This window comes from Fringilla coelebs, assembly GCF_963513975.1.
Source record: "Fringilla coelebs genome assembly, chromosome: 2".
In the NCBI taxonomy this organism is placed as follows: domain Eukaryota; kingdom Metazoa; phylum Chordata; class Aves; order Passeriformes; family Fringillidae; genus Fringilla; species Fringilla coelebs.
The window spans coordinates 91635903-91661271 of NC_140029.1; the positions used below are offsets into that span (position 1 = coordinate 91635903).

General features: G+C 47.8%; 1 protein-coding gene across 1 annotated transcript; it reads left to right on the forward strand.

Annotated features, from left to right (window-relative positions):
• The first annotated feature begins 249 nt into the window (after positions 1–249).
• Positions 250–23980, forward strand: HGD (homogentisate 1,2-dioxygenase). Its single transcript, XM_084201390.1, has 14 exons — positions 250–380; positions 5556–5627; positions 8446–8534; positions 10197–10302; positions 12464–12523; positions 12987–13078; positions 13664–13698; positions 14821–14900; positions 15030–15129; positions 17451–17575; positions 18156–18260; positions 19387–19513; positions 22836–23017; positions 23616–23980. The coding sequence occupies exons 1-14, from the start codon at positions 366–368 to the stop codon at positions 23745–23747; spliced, it is 1320 nt and encodes a 439-aa protein (XP_084057516.1). The 5' UTR covers positions 250–365; the 3' UTR covers positions 23748–23980.
• The last annotated feature ends 1389 nt before the right edge of the window (positions 23981–25369 follow it).

The following is a 25369-nucleotide window of genomic DNA, read 5'->3' on the forward strand; positions in this document are numbered from 1 at the left end:
TGCAGAATGGCTTTTCTTGGTTCTAAACACCTTGTTCTTTCCCCCTCCCCATGTGTGGGAGCTATGACCCCTTTTTTAACATCTAAGGGGGAACAGGGGCAATGAGGAAACCCAGTCCCCCTCACCCCCTGTTTATTCAGATCGATCCTGGGGTTGGTTCTGCAGAGAGGGGCGTTTGGTTAAACACAGACTGGGCTGAGCAAACAGGTTGAAAATTCCCTTGGACTTTCTCACTCCCAGCACTGTCAGCCTGCCTCCAGCCCAGCTCAGTTGATCAGTGAGCAGGCTTTGCTTGCCAGGCTGCTTTGGCCAGATACCTGCTCGGGGTTTGTGTCTGCTCCAAGAAGAGGATAACCAGGAGGAGGATGACGGGCCTGCAGGTAAGAGGTCGGGTGCCTGGAGCCCACCAGTCCTGGCTGTAGAAACCCTTTCTCTGCTCACACTAATTTTTTGGAGCTGTTTCATTTTATTGTGCCCCTCTTTTGTGTGCCAAGGTGTGTTTTTAAAGCTTTCTTGGGATGAAGTATTTTGCTGTGTTTCATCTATAAATAAGGATTTCTCTCCCTCTTCATCTCCTTTGGAAATCATTCTTGGTCAGGACCTCTTCATGGTGGGAGTTATCCTTTCCCCACCCACAGCATGTGCCCCTCCTCCTGTCCTGGCTGCCAGGGGGTGTTTCCCTCTCAGCCTATGAAATCTGGCTGGCAACATCTGCCCAGATGTTGCAATCCTGGCCACCATCTTCCCCGGCAGCCCCTGGGAGCAGCTCCATTCAGGGCCGTTTCTTGGTACCCCTTGCAGGACACCCTGGAGCAGCAAGGCTGTGGCCATGCCCTCCTCTCCCAGCCCCAGCAGGGCAGCTGGCAGGAGCTTTCCTTGCACCATGTGCCAGAGCACGGGGGAGCTTTGGGAGCAGGGTGTGATAGGGTAGGTTTGTGGCTCAAGCATAGGAACACGAGACTTGCAACTCTGAATCTCATCAGCACCTCACCACTGTTGTGGGGGGCCAGCTGCCCCAGGGCCACTGGGGTGCATGAGCTGCTGCAGCATGCAGGAGTGGCAAGGCCTCGCCCCAGGACATGGTGAGTCTCAAGAGCTTGTGCAGGATCATCATATTTCTCCCTGGACTTTCAGGATGTTATTGTTCCTAGGCCTGTTCCTAGTTCTGGAGATACATGTGTGTGCTCCTTCCCCACCTTCTGTAATGCTCATTATTTTACACAGTGCTCTTATAGTGCTCATTCACCTGTGAGGAGTCGTGTCTCCTCAAACAGTAGGATTTCACCATGCTTCTTCCCAGCCTGTCCATGACACTTCCCAGCTCACAGTCCTCTTTCAGCAGCAGCTGCCTTGTCCCTGTACTGTTCCAGTGCCCATCTTTGCCCATCTTTGCCTCGCTCCTAGCAGCCCCTAACACCTTGTTGGCCATTGTGGCTGTGGCTGCAGGCTGAGTGTGGGTCTGCCCTGAGCTGCTCATGGGGACAGGCTGCTCTGCCAGCAGCTCCTCTTTGGGACGTCACATGTGTCCCTACCCCGTCATCACCTCGCCTGCTTCACCTTCTCTTGGCACCTCTCCTCCAAAACTGTTGGTTTACCCTTCCTCCCCACTCCCCTGGCATCCATCCCTCTCTTCTGTTGTCTGCAGTGTCATGTCCCAGCCTAGAGCTGAGGAGGTCCTCTCAGGAAAGGTCTGCCCCTGGACCATCTCCAGCACTTTTGGAGCGCAGAGATGTTGAAATGTCAGGGGAGGTGGCAGCTTCTTCTGGGGATATTGGCCCTGCAGCACCAGGGCAGAGCTTTGGTTTGTGTGCTTTGGCTTCAGCCTGCCAGGAGGCTGTGGAGCCCCACACAGAGGGTGAGAGACCTGCTCTGCTCATTGCCCCAAATGCTCATGTCAATGTTTCTGCATTTGTGTTTAACACTCCAGGGCTGACTGGACTGAGCTGATAAAAAGTGCCATGCTTCTTGTCGAGAGAGGAATGTTGTTTCCCTGTGTCCTGCAGCAGGAGCTGATAGAGAAATATATTATGCAGTGTTTGAAGAAGGGTCTTAATTATTTTGCAGACTATGTGTTCAGACTTCAAATGCATTTTTCCCATGCCTGCTGTCTAATCTGGAGAACAAAAGGTTATGGTTTATAGGTCAGAGCACGACACCCATTGCGAGCACTCTGCTTTACATCCCAGTTATTCCAATCAATGAGCTATGCTGAATTTTTTATGCTGTGCTGGGCTTTTATCTCTCTCATTTTATCGAAAAACTACAAAACAAAAACCAAAGTGGAGTCAGATGAATACCTAAGCTCCTGTTGGCATAAAAATCTACAGGATCTTGAACAAAATAACAACAGTAGTTAAAAGCAGGACTGAAAACAAAGAGCCACAGAGACTATTTTGTGTAACAGAGAAACCAGCTGCTCAATTACAATAGTGCCCATCAACCTACCCAACCTGGAGATTTTTATAACTTCTCTAGGAACTGTAGAGGCCAGGCAGAGACCTAGAGGGATGTGCTCTCGGACTCAAATCATGGTACCACTTCACAGAGAACAGTTGGGTTCCATTTTCACAGATTTTTCAGCCCAGGAAGGATGGTCTGCTGCTGGGCTGGCAGAAAGATATCATTTCCCTTGGCTTGGGGGCACCTTCTGCGGCACAAAATGGGAAGTGAGAGGTGGGAGGTAGGCTCAGAGGGTTGGAAGGGGGAAAGGCCACAATGTGCCTGGCCCTTTCACTGCTGCTCCCACCCAGCCTGTTTCAGCAGGATCCCTGCATGGTGCCCCAGAGCCCTGGAGCATGACAATTCCAAGGCAAGCAGGGAGCACATGTGGTACAGCTTTTTGGGAGCCCAGATAATGTTTGACACCAATTCTCTATGGGCCTGTAGAGGACAGAAGCCTCTCTGAGGGATGCCACAGGGAAAGAGAAAATGAAACAGGGAATAAGAAAAGCCACATCCAATCTCTAGGCAAAAGTCTTGGAGCCACACTCAGGGTGATAAATCACCAGCAAGGCGTCTCCCCTCCAGTGGCTGCAGTCCTGCCAATGTCATTTTTTCAGCCCTCGACGCAGTTACCTGAGAATTCTTTTTTTTTTTTTCCTTGGCAAGAAAGAATTTATTTGACCAAACAATGATGCAGCAGCTTCTGCTGCCACTCCAGAGGCAGCGGGGCAGTGCCACCCCCTGCAGCCCCTGGTGCAGCTGGGGAAGGCAGCAGCTCTGCATCCAGCCCGGTGGGGAAGCGTCCCCTGCATTGCTGCTGTGCTCGGGCTGCATTGCTGCTGTGCTCGGGCTGCAAGCACAGCACCAGCGCGGGCTCAAAGCAGGCTGCTGCCACAAGGTGCTTGCTGCCCAGTTGGTTTGCTCTCTTTCCTCTGGCCCAGCAAGCAGAGGCAAAGGGACTTTTGGGGGTGTGTGGATGGGCAGTTCAGATGTGCAGGTCTCCAGCTTTTTAGCCTGAAGGACAAGGGATGGCTTTGTCACAGCAAAATCTCTGTGCCTCCTTTCCCCCTCACCCCAGCAGTGTGGCACGGGGGTGCCGGGGGGCACACGAAGCTTGCCAGGTACATGAACCCTCCCAAGAGCCGCTGGCTGTCCCCTTCCAGCCCTCCATCAGCATTCAGCAGAGCCTGTCGAATCTTGCTGGCTATGCTCCTAGAAAATCAGCTTGTTCCCTCTTCCTCCTCTTCCCCCTTTCCTCCCCTTTTCACCAGGGCTGCCCCGAAGGCAAAAGCTCGGGACAAGCTCTAAAGGAGGATGGATGCCGTGTGGATGCCTCAGTTAATTCTGGAACTGCTGCAGTCCCATCAGATATTGCTGCATTTCCGTTTAAAAGAAGGGAGGGGGGAAGAAAAACGGGGCGGGGGGGGAATGGGGGGGGGGAATATTCCAATACAATACATTTGCCAAGGCTGCTTAGGTGACCTACTGCTTTGCATATCAATATGCTTCTTGCAGAACCCAGCGGAGAGCAGCTCCTAGCGATGTATATTCATTTACGAGACGAGAGAAATATCCTCCCTGAACCGAGGGAAACAAGGATGTTTTCAGGTTCAGGCTGAGCAGAGCTTCCAGCCAGCCTGGGCCCCCTGGGAATGGTCTTCTCTTACAGGTCGCTGAAAGGAGCCTGAGGAAAACACATGATTTCTCAGGAGGTTTCAGGCTCGCTCTCTCAGTGTCTGCTACACTGGGAAAATTATAAGGGGGCTGCAAATTGCCCAAGCTTGAGCACCCCAGGGGGGAATATCCAGGTGCTGTAATACTTTATATAAAATAAACCAGGCATAGGGGCTTCTATAACCAGGTTATAGGGGCATCTGTCCATTTTAATCTCAGACCTGTGCCTCCCAGGGGGCTGTACCACACTGAGGATGGGCCCTGTGCCTGCCAGGACTGCTCAGTGCTGCTGACAGCCAGGATGTGTGACAGCCAAGCCTTAGGGCTCCTGGGCTTTGCCATCCCGGCACTGCTGCCTGAAGGCTGATGTGCAGCCCTGCGACTCTCGCAGTTGTTAGAGGGCAGCATTAATATTTAACTCCCTCCCCAGGCCACGGGGCTGAACCGCCAGTCGCTGCCAGGAAACACCTCTGCGTTCACACAGAGTTCAACAGAGCTGCTTTGTGGCTTCCTGTAGCATCTGAAGGGGCTGTATTTGCATTTCTGACAGTGCAAAGCTAAGGTCTCTGTTATTCCTGCTTCCCTTATGTGTCTCAGGCTTGCTGTGGGGCTTTTCCCCGTGCTGCAAAGCTGGGATCTGCATCACTCTATCCTGTGGCTTTTAGCCATGCTCAGACCACAACAGCTGTAGGCAGGTATGGGAGGATGTGTAGGTCTGTTCCACCTGTGGGTCTCTTGGGAATTCACTGCTCTAGAGACCCAGACAATCACCCAATGAATTTATTCTTGCTTACTACCATGGTGGACAGTTTATGCCCAACAGGGTAACGCTTACTTAGGGCAGATCAGTGACACAGTTTAACTTGGCTGGGTTTCCCTTTGTCCCTCATCCCATCTACATCCTGACCTTTTCTTTGAGCATGGGGATTTATCACAAGGCACGCCAACCAAATGATTCCCAGTTTCATTCCCTAAGAATCTGAGGACCCAGTGAACAAATTTGCAAGGCAGTCTGGAGATTTTGGAACAGCCATGATTGAAGCAAAGTCAGATTGAACGTGAATGGTGTTAGCACACATCCATAACGTTGGTGCACAGTTCTTCCTATCCATCACCCTGTTGTCCTTGAGTCTGACAGTATATGTGATATTTGGGTTATTTCTCAAGCACCTCAATGGAGCAGAATGCAGTCAAAATAGACATGCACTCTTAGGAGAGCAATTCCTGTCTGTGCTTCCCAGCCCAGCACACGGTTAGCTAATGAAGCAAATCCAGGAGCCGTGAAAATGGTCTGTGGCAACATGCAAGCAGATCACTTGAGTAAGTCTTAATGCATACTAAGAGCCTGGAAAAATGCATGGGAAAGCAATGGGTGGGTTGTTTGGAGAGGTTTTTGATTGTTTTCAAAACAGTGGTGAGCTATGTGGTTTATTTTGCAGTACATGTCAGGATTTGGAAATGAACATGCTTCTGAGGATCCACGCTGTCCAGGAGCTTTACCGGAGGGACAGGTACTGGGGTTTTTTTAAGTGCTTTATCAAAATGCACTCTTGAGTGAATATCTAATCCTTTGGCTTCTTTTCATCTTAACATGTTTCCTTTCTCTCTGTCACCATGAAAATCTCTAGGAGCCTTCTTTATACAAGACTGGAATAATAAGATGCTGGCAGAAGTCAGAAATAAAGATTTCCATTAATACTTTCTATTTTAAAGTTATTTGTGAGCTTCCAAGTCTCACCTTGGGTGTTAAGACCCGCTTAAATTACCTCTGCTCAGCAACAGGGATTTTTTCCTAAAGGAAAAAAATACAAATGGCTCAGCCACACTGAGAAAGAAGCCACCAGCTCTGGATTAAACCAGAGCAGAAGTTTGAAGATTGGCAGAGAGATATGCTCTGCTCAGGAGAGGCAGATTTCACAACTTCTGTAGGAATGGGGTTCTATGAAGCTGACCCACACGTCTTTGGCAGGGGAGAAGCTTCTTTGGAGGGAGGGGACATGAATACCTGTAGTAATAAACTGACAGATTAATTTTTAAAAGTAACTTCTGAACATGTTTGATGACAATAAATGATAAGGGATCATTCTGTTTTAAGGAAAGGAATTGCAACCCGTGTGGTGCTATCCTCTGGGAGCCCAAAGGCAAGAATGAGACCCTGAAGAATTAAGCCTCCCTCACCTCCTTTTGTGCTGGTCTCCTTTACACCAGCACACATTCTGAGGCTGCCTGCGGCTTCCCTTGGGTCTCCTGTAATCTTGGGATTTGGATGGCTGCACACCTGCTGTTAAGACAGGCTTAGAGGATTGGGCTGTTCAGCCTGGAGAAGAGAAGGCTCCTGGGAGATTTTATAGCACCTTCCAGTACCTAAATGTGGCTACAAGGGATTTGCAGGGGGACTTTTCACAAGGGCATGTAGTGGATAGGACAAGGGAATGGCTTTAACCCAAAAGAAGGCAGGCTTAGATTAGATATTAGGAAGAAATTCTTTGCCTCGAGAGTGGTGCAACACTGGCACAGATTGCCCAGAGAAGCTGTGGATAGCCCATCCCTGGAAATGTTCTAGGTCAGGCTGGATGGGGCTTTAAACAGCCTGGTCAAGTGGCAAGTGACCTTGTCCATGGCAGGTTGGTTTAGGGTCCCTTCCAACCCAAACCATTCTAGGATTCTATGACTTGGTGCTAAGCCAATTCCATCCCTTGGTGCTCCCCTTCCCCATCTATGCAGAGAGACCAGTAGAATTAAGGTAAATTGGAGACTTTTTCAACTTTTGCTTTTCCTGAGTTTCCTGGATGCCCCCAGTTCTGATATTTTGCATGTTGTGTGGCAGCGAGGACGCTAAGACACAACAGAGGGACATGTTAAATGCAAATGTCCCCTAGGTCTGCATGGCAGCCCACGGTGTGCTCACAAGAAAGACAAACTGCTGTGCTGGGTCAGGCTGGTAGTTTGGCTGGTGCAATGTCTTGTTACTGAGGCTGGCTAGAAAAAAGGTAAGAAAGAGGCATTTAAAACTGGAAGATCAATAATAGTGGCTGCTGGTTGAAAAAGGCAGTGGGATGTGGTGGATGTGCTCTTTGATGATTTCCACGGCAGCACCACTTTCCAGAGCAGACTCCTCCAGCTCCTGGCTGAGGTGCTCTCATCTGGACAGAGTGTGTACTCTGTATCAAAAGAGTTAATAGAAAAATCTGAAAACAAGTTAGACAAAAAAGATTTTCAGACCCAGGAGTGGATCCTTTCTCTGATGCAGTATTTATAAGACTGGCATCTGCAGTAGTGCTGGCTAAGTTAAAAATTCCAAGGGTTATTGATCCCCCTGCTTCACTGCATACCCATACTGACAAGATGGAGCTGGAGGGCTGGAAGATACACACACTCAGAGAGCTTTAGCTCTCCCTTCTGCACACCTCTCAGGGCAGGGTTTGATACTGTATGGATGGCTGCTCTGCTCAGCAGCAGGATACAGGATGCTGTAGTAGACCTTGCAGGAGGGAGATGGGATAGCAAATGGTGTATGACTGACCCACTGGGGTGTTTCCTGCAGCTCTTGTATGTCTTTGCTTCTTGCTGATCTCAACAAATAGGTGGTGGCCTACTTAGATAAAAATGCTTTGTTTCTGTTCTCTGAAAAGGAGGAATCTGTCCTCCAGTTATGAACTCATAAGGGTTGCTAAAACCTGTGCTAGTTGTACCCACAGCTCTGCAAAGGGGAAATGCCCCCTTTGTACTCCAAAGGAGGACTCACACTGTGCAGAAACCCTGCAGGGAAGCAAAGGCTCCGACACAGGTCACTGATGCTTTTGGGCAGCAAGCAGCACTGTCAGGAGGAAGCAGTCTGACACCAAAACACCTGCTCTGGGCACTGGTTCCATAGGCAGAGGGCAGGAGAAGGGAGAATTCAGTGCATTCAGCTTTTGTGTCTTAATCAGCCTTTTGGAAAGGCAGCCAGACATGATGCTCTGGGGCAACCCCTCCAAACACTTGGTCTGAAAAAAGTTTGTGCTCAATACCAGTGTGCTTTTCAGTCTGTATTCACTGGGAATAATATCCTTTTCCCTAATACTCCTGTCTGACCCTGTGCAGCACTGCCCCGGCAGCTTACTCTATTGCTGCCTCAGTGACTGTGCTGACTCCCTGGGGCACTTTTGTGGCGTGTGGGAATGGTGTTTGGGGTCTGGCCGGATCTGGAGCTGAAGCACAGCCTCAGGAGAGCACAGCACCTACAGCATCAGGGTGCTGGGTGCCCAGGTCAGCGCTCTGCTGGAGGCTTCAGAGCCAAGTTCCATGCCACTGCCTCTCACTGCTTGTTTTCCCTTGTCCCCCCTGCAGAACAACCCCCAGGTGTGCCCCTACGGCCTCTACGCGGAGCAGCTCTCGGGCTCTGCCTTCACCTGCCCCCGCGCCACCAACAGGCGAAGGTACCGTGACCCTGGCACTGGGGGGATGTGGCACTTGGGGGGGATGTGGCACTTGGGGAGCAGTGGGGGGGCTGCCTCAGTGCCAGCACTGCTTTCTGCAAGTCTAGAAAGGTAAAAAACCTCTGCTGGGCACTGGGAAAGGGACAAAGACAGAAGACCACGGGTGAGGAGAGAAAAGGCTTTGGTGGGGCAAATGGGTTAAAAAAATGCTGAGAAAGGAGTGGTTGGGGTGGGAAAGAGAGTGGTTTTCTGAGCAAGATGAGGAAGGAGGGGGATGTTCACAGGGACCACGGAGTCCTGAATGGGTTATGTGTGCTGTGTGAAACAACCTCAGGGTTTCAGCCCTGCTGCTTCTATGGAAAGATCACCCCTGGCACCGGCACTGGCACTGGTAAGCAATTGATAGTGCACAGTGTCAATGCCAAGCCTCTGAGAAAGATTCTTTCCTCCTAAGGGATGTTCCTGCACACTGGTTGGGGCCAGTGAGCTGCTAGCTCAGTCTGTTCCCATTTTGGGGCTGCCCAGGGCCTCAGAAAAGTGCCAGGCACCCAGCATGATCTTTAACACCTCAGCAGTGCTGGGAACAGCTTGTTCCAGCCAGCAGCAAGCTTCCCAGAGCTCTGTCCTGGTTGTCATGCTCCAGCCATAACCAGATTGCAGAAGATAGGTTTCTCTTTTTGCTTCTCCCACTGTGGCTCTTCTGTCCCTTTTGCTGCTTTTTCAAATGAAAGGCAAATGCATCATCTGAGATGCCTCTGCTCTCCAGGCTGGTGCCAGCTCTCAGTGTGCGTGGGAAAGGGATGAATCATTGTTTGCTGCACGAAGTTGTCCTTGATTGAATTTTTCAAGCTCTCAAGGGAGAGCTCCCTCCTCCCCTCTCCCACTTGCCCAAACTGTTGACACATCAAAAGCATTGGCTGCCCTGCCTAGGTTCAGCTTTTCTGATCACCTCTGCTCTCTCACCTGACTGAAAGCCCAGCTTGGGCTTGGCTGCAGCATGCAGGGTGTGTGGATGTGCTGGCAGGGCCCACAGCCCCTGCAGGCAGCAAGGAAGGAGAGTGACAGTCCCAGGCAGTGACAGAGGCATAGGGGATCTCATAGAGCAGCAGGAAACATCACATAAAACTCTGGCCTTTGCTGCATGGGCATGGCCAACCAAGCAAAGGATGCTACTTTTTGTAATCCATCCAAATTCAGATACAGGCTGTCTCCAGAGAGCTCCTCTGTTCTTTCCATTGGACGCTCCTCATCCCTGTCTTGTCTGAGCTGCTTTGTAGCTGTTTTAAACAAGCATCTTTTTCCAGCTTTGAGATTGCTGTATTTCAGCAACAGAAAAAGCTGTATCTTTATTTTTTTATATGCATATGTGTAAATGTAGACGTAAGTAGTTACACATAAATACATATAGATGTTTACCTGTATAAAGCTGGACATGTTTATATTTAGAGCCCATAATAAAAGCCATCCCTCTGGAAACCTCTGGCTGTGAGCTGTTGTTTGCTATGTAATCTTAATATTAATATTACTAATTTGAGATTTAATAAACCTCTTGTTTCAGTTGCCACCCATGTAAATGTTATTCTAGGAGCTCAGTCAGCCAGCAGCTACCCAGAGGGTTTTACCTCTTCCCCAGGCTAATCCAGGTGTTTTCCTTGTTTGTAGCTGGCTGTATCGAATCCTACCTTCAGTCTGCCACAAACCCTTCAAACCTCTCGAGGAGGGCCACTTGACACACGACTGGGATGAAATTGAGCCTGACCCCAACCAGGTAACCATGCTGGAAGGAGCCCTGGTCCTGCCAGGAAGACAGTCAAATGTCAAACTAACCAGAAGTGCAAAGGCACTGAGTTGCAAGAGATCTGAAGGGAGCAGTGGGTTCCTGGGCATCTGACCAACGCAGAAGCAGGGTATTGTCTGCCACCCGTCCATTGTTCCTCACCACGGTCACCCAAGGAAGGACAGCCCTTGATGCCTGTTGCTTCCCATCTTGACAGATCCTTGTGCTGCTTCCCAGCACGGCTACAGTGCCACAGGGTTAGATCTGTGCTACCTGGCATCTACCCTGGTGGCTCCAGCTGGCCCCCTTTTAATCTGCTCTCTCTTCTCCTCCAGTGTCCCTCATGAAATTCTCATGCCCCAGCTCAGCCAGCAGAGCAGCTGCATGTCTCTGCCATCCATCCTGTCCTTCCCTGTGCTTTTGGAGAGGCTGCTGGCTGCCAGCCCATTTCCCTGCAGCCCTCATGGGAAATCTCGCTTCATTCTGGAGAGTCACACAGAGAGATGGCATTTGTCTTCCTCTGTTACAGCCTTGCCATTGTCTTTAATCATGATTTCTTCCCTGCCAGCCCCAGAACATTTGGTTTTGCTAATCTGTTGCCATTCTCCTCTCAACATCATCTCATGGTCATTGGTTTTCACTTCTCTCAGGTTTTGCCCTTTGATGCATCATGATTAGCTAATTTCCAGCCTCCCGGCAGCCTCACCATTTGTCTAAATAATTTCCCGGATCTGCTGGAATATGTTTTCCAGCCATTGACCAAGGAGCAGTGACAGGCTCATATTTACATTCCTTTGGTGCTCCTTCCCAGATAAAGCTCCAATGACTTCTGTTATCACCTCATCCATCCTTGATGTCCTTTTGCACCCTACATCTGCTTTTATGATTATTTATGATTACAGTAATTCCAAGATGCCCAGCTCTCAAGCATTTGAAGCCATTTACATGTAGTACTTCTTTTGTCTAAGGAAACAGCAGGAAAGCTCCTGCCCACTCCCTCTCTTGCTAATTTCAATGGCAACCACCAAACCCAGAAAAGTTATTTCCTGGCAGTAAGTGGGAGCAACCTTCCTGTTTTCCATCTTATTCTCTCTGAAGCAAAGCCAGAGACAAGGTTCAGTTTGCTGGACAACACCTACTCTTCCCTGCAATGCTCTGTGTTTCACCCAGGTACTTAAGGAGCTTCAGCAATCCTCCTCCATCTAAAAAGATGGCCATATGGAGGCACCTTATGCAAAGCCCATTGAAGTCAATGGGGCAAATGACACTTCAAAATTACCCAAGGACAATGGCAGAATTATAAAAGATGACAAAGCTGAAAAGGAGTCAAATGTGATGAAAAAATATGGGGTGGCATCTGAGCAGGAAATGCTGAAACAGAAGAAAGCTCTCCAGACTGGAACAGAGATTACAAAGGGAAGCTATGATTGAGAGGCAGGAAAAAAACAAATACCAATAGCAAATGTCACAGTAAACAAACAAACAAAACAAACCAACAAACCAACCAAACAAACAAAAAAGCTCCAGACAAACATAAACTATGGAACTTCTTGTGAGAGGATGCAGGTGGATTCAAATCCAACAAATATTTTGGACTCCTCTGGTACTTTCTGCCTGAGGACCTCGATAGGCTTTGCAAGAAGTAATTAATGCCGCTCATGGCTCCTGCTCATGCAAGCAGAGCTATTTCTGCTTTGGATGTGGGGAAAATTAGGTGGAGCAAAAAAAAATGTCATGTTTGGGTCACAGAAGGACTGGATAATTTAGCGTGGAGCACAGGACCATAACAATTTGACTGTGGAAAGCTGGCTTATCTTAATTTCTTTGCTCTTGAAAGTGTTGTTATTAATAGAGACAGATTTTCAATAGGATTTTTTGACCTTGGCACTACACTGGCCTGCCAATTACTTTACAAAATGACGCTAAAAATTTTTAAAGCCCCCCCCAAATATTTTTTTAAATTAAAAAAAAGCACAGCAACAACAAAACCACTTGTAAATCAGATGATCAAGGCAATGAGGAGAGGAAAGAGAGAGCTACCTCAGCAAGGAGAAGCAGGGGAGAGGACAGGGGTCTACTTTCTTTTGAATTACCACTGTTTGTGTTCTGATCACTGGCACCTCCTTCTTGTTTTTTGTTTGTTGCAATCTAGCTGCGATGGAAACCTTTTGAGATTCCCAAAGCCCCTCAGAATAAGATGGACTTTGTGAGCGTAAGTTGGGGGACCAGGGCTTCTGGGCATCCTCCATCTCTTTCCCCTCAGGGGGTGGCAGGGCACACAAGATGCTCAGAACTGGGCTAATATTGGCAGTTTTGAAACCAGTGGGCTTGCAGGGCATCTATGGGAGGGGAGAGGATTGCAGATTTCAAGCAATTGGCAGTGGGCTTGATTTTCTTCATTGACTTTCAAGGAACTCTTAAAGAAAGAAAAAAGCCCCAACCCTCAGTTTTCCCCAGACCCTTGGCTGGGAAGCACCAGCTTACATGGATTTTAAGAAACCCTTATTATATTAAAAAGAATCCAATGCATTTGACAAAGGGCCACACAGAGAAAGGCTGGTAGCAGTGTGGGAAGTGAGAGAGGAGGTGAGACCCAGCAAGAGGGTGGGGTGAGGGGAGGAAAGAGGGCTGCCTCTGCTCCCCTGCCTTCTGCTCACTCCTGGGTTTGCCTGTAGGGACTGCACACCTTGTGTGGCGCCGGTGAACCCCGAGGACGCAATGGCATCGCTGTGCATATTTTTGTCTGCAACACCTCCATGGCTGACAGGTCAGTGCCTGCTGTGCTGGTGGCTCAGGCTGCTCCAGGCTGTCTGTCTGCCACCACCTGGAGCTGAGCTCCCAGCGTCTCTCTATGTCCTGTGTTCCTGTGTGCACGGGCAAGCGTGTTCTCCATGCGGGTTGTGCTCTGTGGTCAAACACTGGAGGAGTGCCTGAGGAACCACCTAGAGAAGTAGGCAGCTGGACATGGGGGTGCAGCAAGGGGAGGTGTCTTGGATTTAGGTCCTCTAGCTGCTCCTCAGAATTCAACACACATGCAGCAGGCATTGCTGCTCCCTGTCGCGGCTCAGGGGGGAAATGAGCCCCACTCCCCAGCTTACAATAGCTGATGTGCCCATGAGTACAAAGGCAGGGACTTGGCAGAGGTCAGAGGTCCTGCTTCCAGGCTGGGCCATTTACTTAAGAGTTGGACTTGATGATCCATGTGGGTCCCTTCCAAGTCAGAATATTCTGTGAATTTGTGAAACTGTGCCATGTCAGTCTCCCAGCTCAAAACTCCCCAGCTGTGGCTGTGGTGTGCACAAATGCATGGGGTTTATAGCACCTTAACCTTCCTGTTTCCCTTTTTCTTCAGATGCCTTTATAACTCCGATGGTGATTTCCTGATTGGTGAGTTGATGCTTTGGGTTCTTTTTTCCTCCAGGTGGTTCTACCTGGGCTACCACCTGCCTGCCTTTTTGTTCTTCCAGAGCCTAGGGCTCTACAGCCAAGATTTGGAGGAGAGGGTTGGCTTCACCCATGCCATGCAGATTTGGTGTTCTGGCACCAGCTCTGCTCCTGTGCCACACCTCAACTTTTTGAGCAGTGACCCAGCTTCCTTGCCATGGTGCTCAGGGATCATTTCCCAGTGCTCCCCAGACTAGTATTAGACACGCCACAGGCAGAGGTTTTCTGGAAACCATAAGCCTCAGGATTTCAGAACAGCTTACAGTTGGATGCCTTTGTTGCTTTAGCCCAATATTATTTGGCACGGCAGCTTAGCTCCCATGCTGTGCCAGCCTCCGGCAACCAGACTGCCACAGTGAGTGTGGAGGTTGACACATAAAGTCCACACATGCTGAAAAATATTCTGAGTGGTATCAGAAGGCAGATATTTGCTTGTATCTTTCTTGAGTAAGGAACAGGAAAGCCTTCGGGACACCGACAGGAACATTTGTTCCATCAAATAGCTATTAAATTGTTCTCACTCACCTCCCTCACTACTGTGAAGTAAAAGTGCCAGGGCAGGTTTTGTAAATCTGGTAGTTTTTCAAGTCAAAATGTGAGCTCTCCTGTGCCAGAACAGTCATGGAAAACAATGCAGATGTTAGCAGAGTATTGCTTCTGCCCTCAGGAAGCAGTTATTCCCAGACATCTCACACTGCCAAAATCCAGACAAAGATGGGTACATGCACTGTTTTGTATGAAGTTTGTGAGACAGAGAGGTATGGACCCAATTGTATCAAATCCCATTTATGTGGGCTGTGGTACAAACCTTACACCAAGGGGCCATGAAGTTTTGGCTCATACAAGTACCTTCTGTGACATGGGGAGGATGGAGCTGGTCAGGAAGCTTCACTCCAGTGCAGGGCTCTCTGCCGCAAGAGTCTGCATGGGAGCCCAGACTCCCTGTGTAGCTGTGCCAAGAAGGGGACATTGCTCTTCCTTGGAGCCTGGGTGCTCTGACAGGGAGAGAAAAGGTGGCAATCATCACACTACTTCAGCTCCTCCGGCTGCATTTTGTTCCCACAGTGCCCCAGCAAGGAAAACTGCTCATCACAACTGAGTTTGGGAAGATGCTAGTGGAGCCCAATGAAATCTGTGTCATCCAGGTAAGGCTGAATGCACCCTGCCTGTGGCTTAGAGCCAGAGGTTGGAGCAAGCCAACTCCTGCACTCAGCTGCTCGTGGTTTGTCAGCAAAGTCCTGGGAGGATCCTTAGCATCTTTCTTCATTTTCCAGCAAGGAATGCGTTTCAGTGTGGAGGTGTTTGGGGAGACCAGAGGCTACATCCTGGAGGTGTACGGGGCACACTTTGAGCTGCCTGACCTGGGACCCATTGGTAATGATCTCCTGTTTACACCTACAGTGAATTTCATAGGGACAGGCATGAATTACAAGCCCAAATCCATCACATCCTCCCATGCACATGCTCCTTCACAAAGATGTTTTTCATTCCAGCACTGTGATTTCCCAGAAGAGCCCAAAAAAATGTGACACACTAGTTGTCCAGAGATTCCCCTGGCACTGAAGGGACCATTTATCCCCCACCCTCTTTTCTATTGTTTTCTTTTCAGTTCTGGTCAGCGTGTCCCCATCTGCTGGCTCTGAAGCTGTTCCTACCAAAAGAAACCCAGGAGGCCATCACCACTGATGCCTCATACTTACAGATGTGGCATAAACTGAGTAATAGAAGAGAATTTTCCTGGTAAAAGGAAGGGCAGATTTCAGAGGCAACTGAAAATGAGATATTCCTGAAGGCCCATTTTAGATTTTATCAAGTGGTTTTTCCCCTCCTGCTTCTGATAACAGAGGAATCTTGGAGCTCTAGAGTGCTTTAGTGTCAGAAACTGCTTCCTCTGGAGAATTAGAAACCAATAAAATAAGCAGCACAGGACTTGGACCAGCAAGACATTCACATCATGTGGGGTGGATCTGGGGAGGATCTGCTTTCACTGAGTGCAGGTCTAGCTCTCAGAAATCACAGATCCTCTGTGCCAGATGCCTCCTGCTCTGTGCAGAGTCATGGATCGTGAAGGCACAGCCTCTTGCTGCCATGACAAAGATATTGCGAGGGGACACAGCATCTGAAGGCCTGCTGCCCAACTTTCTGGCAGTGCTCAGCTCAGGTTATGACACCTTCCTCATCCCTTGGGTACTTGCCTCCAAATTTATCTTGCTGAGACAAACACCTCCTGGTTGCTTCTACTAAGATTGTCCCAGGGAAGGGAAGTAAAGCTCCTTTTGTAACAGCTAAAATAACTACAAAACCAGTGCCAACAGTTCTCCACTTTCAGACTGGTGTTTTGGGCTTGGTTGTTTTGTTTTAGGTTGGATTGGGATTTTTTTCCCCACTAGATATTTTTAGCTCTCAGCATGACCTAGAGGACTGGCTATGCTTCAAGCAAATTACCTGGTATTATCAATCAGTAACAATCTTGGCATGGCACATCTGCATACAGGGGCATTTGTATCTCACGGCCATGGTGAAAGTGAAGTTGGTCCTTCTTTCAGTGGAGAACCAACCCAATCTGCAGCATTCAGTGGAAGCCCACTTGAGCATCTCTTCTGTGTGACATTTTGGGCACACCATTTTCCGCATGGAGCCTACAGGTTTTTTTCAGCAGCTTGCCTTTTAGTCAGCTGCAGCTTTCTGCCATCCTCCACTTATCTGTGCCTGCTCCACTTGATTATTGATATGGCTGCCCAGCCTGTTTGTAATAAGTTTTCCCATTAGCCAGTTTTTCAGACACAGTTAGACTTTCTTTGGGATTTTGGTTTGGATTTTTTGGGGGGTTTTTTTTGAGGGTTTTTTTTGGTGGTTTTTTTTTTTTTTTTTTTTTGTCTCCAGAAGGCAGGAATCTATTATAAGGCTTACTTTCTGGAGAAAAGAAAAAGACTGCACTTGCCTGTAAACCTTTTCAGGAGGTGGTAATTATAAGAGCTCCTCTTCTCACCATCTACCCGCCTTCCCCTCAGAGACCAAGATCCTTTGTATTTCAGTCTTACTTTATTTTAACTTCACTTTTCACTTGAAAAAAGTGACAGCTGGAGAAAAGCAGTGACTGTTAAACCTTAGCAGCGGGTAGTAATGTCTGCATTTTTATCCAAGAAATTCAAAACCACTTTGTAACAATAATACTAACAAGGAGAAGAATGCTCCAGCCCCCATATGGTGCTTTGCACTTTGAAAATGCACTCTTCACATTAAGCAACCCCTCAGTCTGTAGGTATCACTATTTTATTGCTCTCTTTGTTAGCATTTAGAAATGTATTTGGCCCCCCTCATAACTTCTGCGTGGCTAAACATCCTGTCAGCAGGAGGTCCAGGAACAGAGAGCAATTCATCCTCCATTTTTCACTTAATTCCTGGTTGTTACATGCCTTTAATTGAGGATGACGTACTAATCTTGTTCAGAAGGCCACTGGTGGGACCTCTCTTAGTCACAAAGGGAGCATGGATTTGAATGCTGGGATGAATTACAATCACCTACTCATAGGAGCACAAGAAGTACATGACTATTTCAGGTTCCATGGTGGGCCAAGAAGCAGTTGGGTCACTCATAACATAGAAGGGCACCCACAAAGCCGGGAAATGGCACCAGCCTCTCGCTTCCCTAGCAGATTGCCCAAAGAGCTTTGTCACCCCTCCTTCTTTTCCAGGAGCCAATGGCCTGGCCAACCCACGTGACTTCTTGGTGCCCGTGGCGTGGTACGAGGACCGCCAAGTGCCAGGGGGCTACACAGTGATCAGCAAGTACCAGGGCAAGCTGTTTGCAGCCCAGCAGGTGAGGATGCTCTGGGAGAACAGGTAACACTGAAATGCAGTGACTGCCAGTGCATGACTTGGGATATGCAGCTCAGCAGCAGGGATGTTGTCTCACAAAGTCCTGCTCACTTATGTGGAGCAGAACTGAGCCCTTGTCTTCTTGGGTCATTCATTTTCCCAGCTAAAGATCCTCAGTCTGGGAAAAAAGTGTTTGTGAAGACTTGGATGTCCAAAAACTCAACAGTGATCTTTGCCTCCATATGTTTATAGTGACAATGTAGAAATGAGGAGCTGGTGCTACTGTGAAAATCTAGAGTTTCCTTACCAGAGAGCTGGTGTTGCAGCTGGCCTTGCCCAAACACTACCTGAGCACTCAAAAGCTCTTAGAGACCAAACCCCAGAGGGAAGGCTGAGGTTCACCAAGAAGAAATGCTGAGGAAAACCTCATCCTCACAACACTGGGTTGTGCTTGAGGAGCTGCCAGTGTACCTCTAATCAGTACTAAACCCACTTTTCACTTGGGGATGAGCAGCATCCTGCACGTGTGCAGCATGTGGGAAGGTTGTGTATGGTAATCCTCTGTCTCTTTGCTTTGCTAGGATTACTCCCCCTACAATGTTGTAGCTTGGCACGGGAACTACACGCCGTACAAATACCACCTGGAAAAATTCATGGTCATTAATGCTGTTGCTTTTGACCACGCGGTAAGTTCTGGAACTGGGCAAGGCAAAGCAGAGCAAAATTTTGTGGCCACCGTACCACCCAAACAGACCCTGAGCTCCAGGGGTCTACGCCTCTTAAAAAGTATGTTGTGCTCTAAGAAACAGTGTGAAATCTTTTGTGCCGCTTTCCCTGGGTCCAAACCAAGATTTCATAGGAGAAGACATCCTCTTTTGTGGTACAAAGACATCACTGGAGGTTGATCAGCTTCTTAAACAGCTCTGTGCAGCTTAGCATAGAATTTCTGTGCCCTGGAGGAGGAATGAATACTGATGCCAACATACACTGTGCAACTCAGCAAAAACACCCTTGCTTCAAATTCTTGCCTTGATTTATTTCTTGCTATTGGACAGGCTCCTTCCTCTGGAGTCCAGCACTGAATTTCATTTTGAAGAGCTGGCAGCTTTTATTACAATAATTTCTAGATTTTATGGAAAATAACTAAGGACAAAACTAATGTAAGCAACTCATCTAAAAAAGAAACCAGTCCAGTGGGAGAGCAATGCAAGTGGGCGTGCAAGGGAGATTGGAGCATTTCTAGAGAGAAAACCAACATAAAGTATTGTTTAAAACTCCAGAAGAATCTGCCAGGAGGATGGGTTTGGAATCAAAGCCCAGAAAATCATTTTACTGGACTAGAGATTTCAACAAGCCACAATTTCTCTGCAATTTCTTCTCCATTTGTAAACTAACGGGGCCATGAGGCTAAATGCCTCTAGCGGGATGTTCCTGTCCTCCGTAACTGGCTAAGGAAAAGGTGTGGTTTTGTGGTAGGAGTGTTGGAGACTGCTCCTGGAATTGCAGTACCCCATCTTGCAGTGTTGTCCACCCTCCTCATCTATGCTGCCAGCTACCAGGGCCGGGATGGGAAGGATTGTCAAAGCTGCTCAAAGGAAGAACCATCCAGACCTATTTCTTGTCCCCACTGTACAGCATGGAATTGAGTGCTGTCCCCCAGGGTCCCACATCTCATCCACACTATCAGGTGCGGGTGACAAAAGTGTTCGCGGCAGGGAGAGGCTGTATCAGTCAGCTTTACCACCCGGGTGACCTGAGCAGACTGCTCTGAGGCCTGCTCCGTTTCATGCTTTTTTGCTTTGCTTTTTCCAGGATCCTTCCATCTTCACTGTCCTGACAGCCAAGACGACCCGCGCTGGAGTGGCACTGGCTGACTTTGTCATATTCCCCCCGCGCTGGGGGGTGGCTAACAACACCTTCCGCCCCCCATACTACCACCGTACGTCTGCGCTGCCTCGGCCCTGCCTGAGCCCAGGGCTGCAGGAAAGAAACAAGGCTCATTTGTTTGAGAGCATGTGCAGGGAAGCAGCAGTCTGGTTTGTTGTCCTTGGCTCAGTTAGTCAGCTTCTTGGAGTCAGTCAGTCCTCCCTGGAAAACGGACAAACCCAAAGATGTTCCTATTTAAAGCGTCTCACAAAATCTCAGAGATGATGGGCCATTGTTTCTGCACAGGTGTATGTATCTGTACTCGAGGGGCTCCCAGAGAGCTTGGGTGCATATTGAACTTGGCATTGCACAAATGAGTCAGATATTGTCCTGCCACCCAGCCATGAATCACTTAATATCTCATTAGAGTACATAGATAAAGAACAGGAGAAAGGGAAATATCATATTACAAGCGGTGAGAAGCCCAGAGGGCTATAGAGCTGGCACTTGTATGGTGAGATCAGAGCTACAGCAAAGGAAGGAACTGGCTCTCCACAGCCCTTCTTCACCACCTGCACAGTGATGGAGGTATTGCTTGCATTTAAGAAGCCAGTGATGAGGAATTGGCTTCTCAGGCAGGGAGCTGATTGATATTTTTTTGATTTGATTGCCATCCGCAGACCTGGTTTCTTTTTGGCAATTTTTTGGCTTTGTCTTGGCAGAGCATGGCAACATGTTGCATTGAATGGATGCTAGAAATCCAGTTCCTGATATGGGACTGCCCTTCCAGGGAGAGGATGAGACATCCTGCTCTGTGAGATTGAGGGGGAAAGCATGGCCATCCAGCACCCCTTACATCAACAGCTAACAGGCTCCATCCCAGAAGATATCAAGTGACCATGCTGTGGTCACTTTGAAGTGCTGAGAGGATTTCTGCACACCTACTAATCACAGTTTAACAGCCAGTTCCTTCTGCCACTTAAATTATTTCCAAGAACCTTGGAGGCCAGCAGAATTAGTGGGACTTAACAAACATAGCAGGCAGCTCTGCAGTTATCTGAGTAAATCCCACAGGCAAAGTCCGGCCCTGTCATTCTGCTTTCATTTGCAATAATGAGGGTGACAGGAAAACACATCTCCTGACTGGCTGGGATAGTGCCAAGACACTTTTTTTGGACCCTAGGAGGTGAGCCACACTGCTGGTTAACTACAATGAAGTTTCTGCTCATCAGCAGAGCTGTGCTAATTTTACACGGATGCGTTGTGAGCCATAACAAATATGAAGTTGTTCACCCTTGCTTCAACTGTGTTAAAAGACAAAAAAAGGTTCTCCTTCTCTTGTCCATGTTGTGATGATCTAAGAGCACCCATGAGGACAGCTGTGGCTGCCATAGCTACTCACTTGACCACAGCACCTCAGCCATAAGCTGGAGCACTAAATTCATGATGAGTAGGTTGGTTGTCTGCTCTACCCCAGCCATGGAGAGGAAGAGCTTGATGAGTAAGGCAGACATTGTGATTGTCAATTATCAAGACACTGCACATGTTAATTCCTTCTGCAATTAGTGTTGTGACGAGAATGTTGTTGCATTAAGAGAAGTATAGCAGGACTGAGCAACTCTGGGGTAGAAGTACCATATTGATTCCAACAAGTTCAGTTCTGCAGAACTCCCTTGTCTCCAAGTATTTCACCAGAGGCTTATTTTGCTTGCCAGAAATCCTTTGTTGCCTCCTCTCCTCAGGTGCAGTGGAAAGCCTGTGTTCAGAGAATTTCGATGCACTAAAGAGTTATATTTCATTAACTTTGCTCCAAGTATAGCAATGGTGTTTCAAAAGTATTCCTCTTAGACACTGTAACAATTTCACATACTAAGGGGGTTGTACAGCTTGTAAATACTGACTTCTGGCTGCATTCACATCCTCAGAGGCTGTACTAAGTACTTTTGAACTTGGACTGAAAATCTCTGTTCCACTTTTTATACCATGGGCATATATTACTTCTGTCTGAGAGTGCTTATGTGATTGTCATGATGGTGGGTCCTTAATACGTACTGGCCACTAAGAGATTTTAACTTCACAACATCCTGTTTGTAGACAATGCTATTTAACTAACAGGGAACAGAGGCACACCTGAGTTGTTTGGGTTCACATATGAAATTTGCAAGTGAAAAAGAGACTGGACTCTGCTCATCTACAAAGTTCCAGGCTGGTTTTCTACTTACCTGCCCAGTTTTCCTAAGAGATATTAAGATTTCTGGTACAGACAAATTGGCTATCCAGCTCTGCAGTTTAAATGCATCAAGTATAGTACATGAGCAGGTTCAATGAAAATCTTGTAACTATCCAGTCCTACATGAGACATTGACAACTTGGAATGAAAATTAATGAATGTTTGCATACATATATAGGCCAACCCTGCTTTGAGCTAAATTAGTTTTGCTGTTAAACATTTCAGACTCTGGATTGTACTTAACAAAGATTGAACTAGTGGTTAAAAAGGGCTATATATAAAATAGCTAGGGAAGCATGTCCTGGTTTTGCAAAAACTAACTGCTGAGCAGAAAGTTGCTATATTGTTTAGTCACATCAGGTGTAGGAAAGCTGAAAGCTTGGATGAAAGGTGTTAAAGTACTTTCCTTACAGGGAACATAACTCAGTAAGTATGAATGATTAGATATAACCATTGTTGCCTAAGTTAGTGGTATTTTACTCTAGTGGTTTCAGAGGGTCTACTGAACATATTCTTCCTTGGGGAAGGACAGAATTTGGCTCCTTGTCTTTGGGGGCACAGTGGATATAGAGAAACAGGCAGATAATGCATGAATTAAAAGCATAAGGTAGTGATGCCTGACTGCACTAGAGGTGGTAGAAGAGGATTATCAGAATAATTTCCTGCTTATAACCTGGGACAGCAGAGCAAACTGTCTCTTAAGATTGTTGATCATGTATATTGTGTCTGTAACACAGGGATGATTATACAGAACTTCCTTTCCAATGCTTCACAATCCCTAATCCAAGTCTGTAAAATCAGGTTCAGGTTACACCATGCAGTCCTTATGCAGGTGTATTACTAACACAGCTCGAGATGGCAGGTGAAGCACAGGTCTAACAATGTCATTTAGGGATTGGTGGAACCCCCTTCACTAAGGTAGTTTCTAATGAACTTCCTTCATCAGGGAGCTCTCTTTCTGAACCCAGGTAGTAAAATCCTGTACAATTTTACAAGCATTGGCTGTAGGATCCCTGATGTCCCCTAGCATGATACCCTATCTAGAAACTTCCACTCTATCCTCTGCTTGGCCCAGCTTAGCTCATGAGTTTCAAGGAGCTCACAGCCTGTCTGTGATCCCTCACAACCACCGTTCTTTGCAGCCTCTTCTCTTTGCCTCCTGCAGGGAACTGTATGAGTGAGTTCATGGGGCTCATCAAAGGCCACTATGAAGCAAAGGAGGAAGGTTTCCAGCCAGGAGGTGGCAGCTTGCACAGCATGATGACCCCTCATGGGCCAGATGCTGACTGCTTCGAGAAGGCAAGCAAAGCCAAGCTGGAGCCAGAGCGGGTTGCAGACGGGACCATGGTAAGGAGCCAAGGGAGCTCGTGAGAGTTGGGGTGTAGAGCATGGCGTAGTGCCCACTTTTAAACTAAAGCCTAGTACTGTCTCTTCTTGCTGGCAAGCTGGAAAAGTACTTGGACCCAACTGCTGCAGCATTCAGCTCCCTTACCAGTGAACACTGCTCAGCTCCCAGGAGCTCCCCTGAAGACATACAGTGCCAGGCAGCTTTGATCATCTGCCCACATATACTGCTGCCTGAGCAGGAAGCTGGGAATTTCATTTTTGTCTTAGCCTATGGGCTAAGAAGCAAGCACCCTCACTGTCCTCCTGTCTCTACCCCCTAAGATCTAATGATGATGATCATCATTAGACCTTGAACCAGAGCTTTTGGAATAACCTGGTTTCCTAGGCAGGCAGGGAGTCCAAAGTCACTCCTGAGACCTGACTATTTCCAGCATTACATTGCCAGATCTAAAGAGCATTCTCCCCAGGTTGATCAGGCTGAAGGCAGAACATGGATATACTGGACCATGTATACAAATCCTGTTTGTGGTAGAGCAGACACCTTGCCTGGAATTAAATTTTTCCTTTTACCCTAACCTACCTTTCCTCTTCCTAACAGGCCTTCATGTTTGAATCATCCCTCAGCCTCGCCGTCACAAAATGGGGCCTCCAGACCTCAAATCGCCTAGATAAAAACTACTACAAGTGCTGGGAACCTCTGAAAAGCCATTTCAACCCTAAATGCAAGTAAAAGGAAGTGCTTTCTGCATGCAACATGAGTGAAGGCATTCATGGAAAGGCACTCATGGAAATCCAGCATACCTACATGTGATGGCACAGTCAACTCGGGCAGTGCAGAATGCTCCAGCACAGAGTGGCACTTCTACCAGCCACTGAGCCATGAAAACGATCATCTCTAAGTAACATGGGAAATGCAATAAACCCCATCATTACTCTTAACTTCCAAGTATCCAATTAAAGCTTTCCTGGTGACATGTTGAAGCTGAAATAGTTGTGTGGCTCTCACCACATGTAGCCGTTGTGAAAGCTGCACCTTGTGTGGACACGAGGTACCAGCAAGCTCCCATTAACAGGGCCTCCTGAAAATACAACCCAGTGTGTCTTTCCCAGGGAGAAGCTAGGGACTGACAAAGCATTGTATGCTGTCTGTATGGGAAGAGCTTTATAAACAGCTGAAGGCCCTACCAGGCCTAAGCCCACTATCAGAGCAAGCCACTTCAACCTGCTCATCCATGGAGGGCTGCCCACAAAAGACTTGGTTGTCAGAAAAGTAGATCACAAGTTGTAAAGGTTGGAGAACCCAAAGCACTTCACTGCTAAGTGAGGGAAAGTTCCTATTCCACACTCTGGCCATCCTGCAGTATTGACTTGTTTGTCAGCACTTGACAAATTCTCTCCCTAGTTCTGTGCTAATCTGCAGCATAGCAAATGTGAAAGGGCTTCTCTGGCCAGTCCAAGCATTTGTTCCTGGGAAGGTACCTGGAAAATAGCTCAACTCCAGACACCATGGGGGGGCCTCAACACTGATTGGAATATGCAAGCCTCACCCCCAGCTGGTGAATTCCACAGGGTAGAGGGAGCAAGCAAAGCCCCAAGTAGAGTGGGAGCCATGAGGACAGCCAGGCACCCCACACTTCAAGCCTGTACTTTAGCACATACCCACGTGGAAGTTTCTAAACTTGGTGCTACCAGATTTATGTTTCTTACTTCCCCAGAGAAGCAATTTTCCCAAAGAGAAGGAAATGTAGACCTGTAACACACAGTTATCAGTCAGTTACATCCATCATCAGTTTTGGACTTGCACCAGGTCCTTGGGGAAAAAAAAAAGGCATCAGCTTTGAGCCAAGTATTATAAAATCTACATGGAGACATTTACTCTAAAATAACCAATTCAGAAAAGGACATTTGGGAGAATCAATTTGCCAGAGAAGCTGATTTAATCAGACTGATCCAGAGATAAATAAGGTCTAAATGTTTCACAGGCAGAGGGGAAGAGCTTGTTTTCTGTTTGGGACCTTAATTATCATCCAGTGATCTACAGGCTTGAATTTCTCTCGTACAGACACATCACCAAAGTATATATGGGTGGTAACACATCAGTCAAGGGTAAAATTTCACAAGGCACATTCACTCTTCTACCTCCACCCTAGATATCTGAAGGGAAACTTCTCTTTCCTTCCTCACTGCACCCAGCACCACTGCCCCAAATATCGACCCCACCTCCAGCAGCACGGCATGCTCATTCCTAGCAAGAAAACAGCTTGGAGAGTTCTGGAAATAACAAGAGATAAAAGTAGGGCAGCCTTTCCCCAAGCACCATGCTCAAATCTGCAGGGATGTAGTATCAGAGGC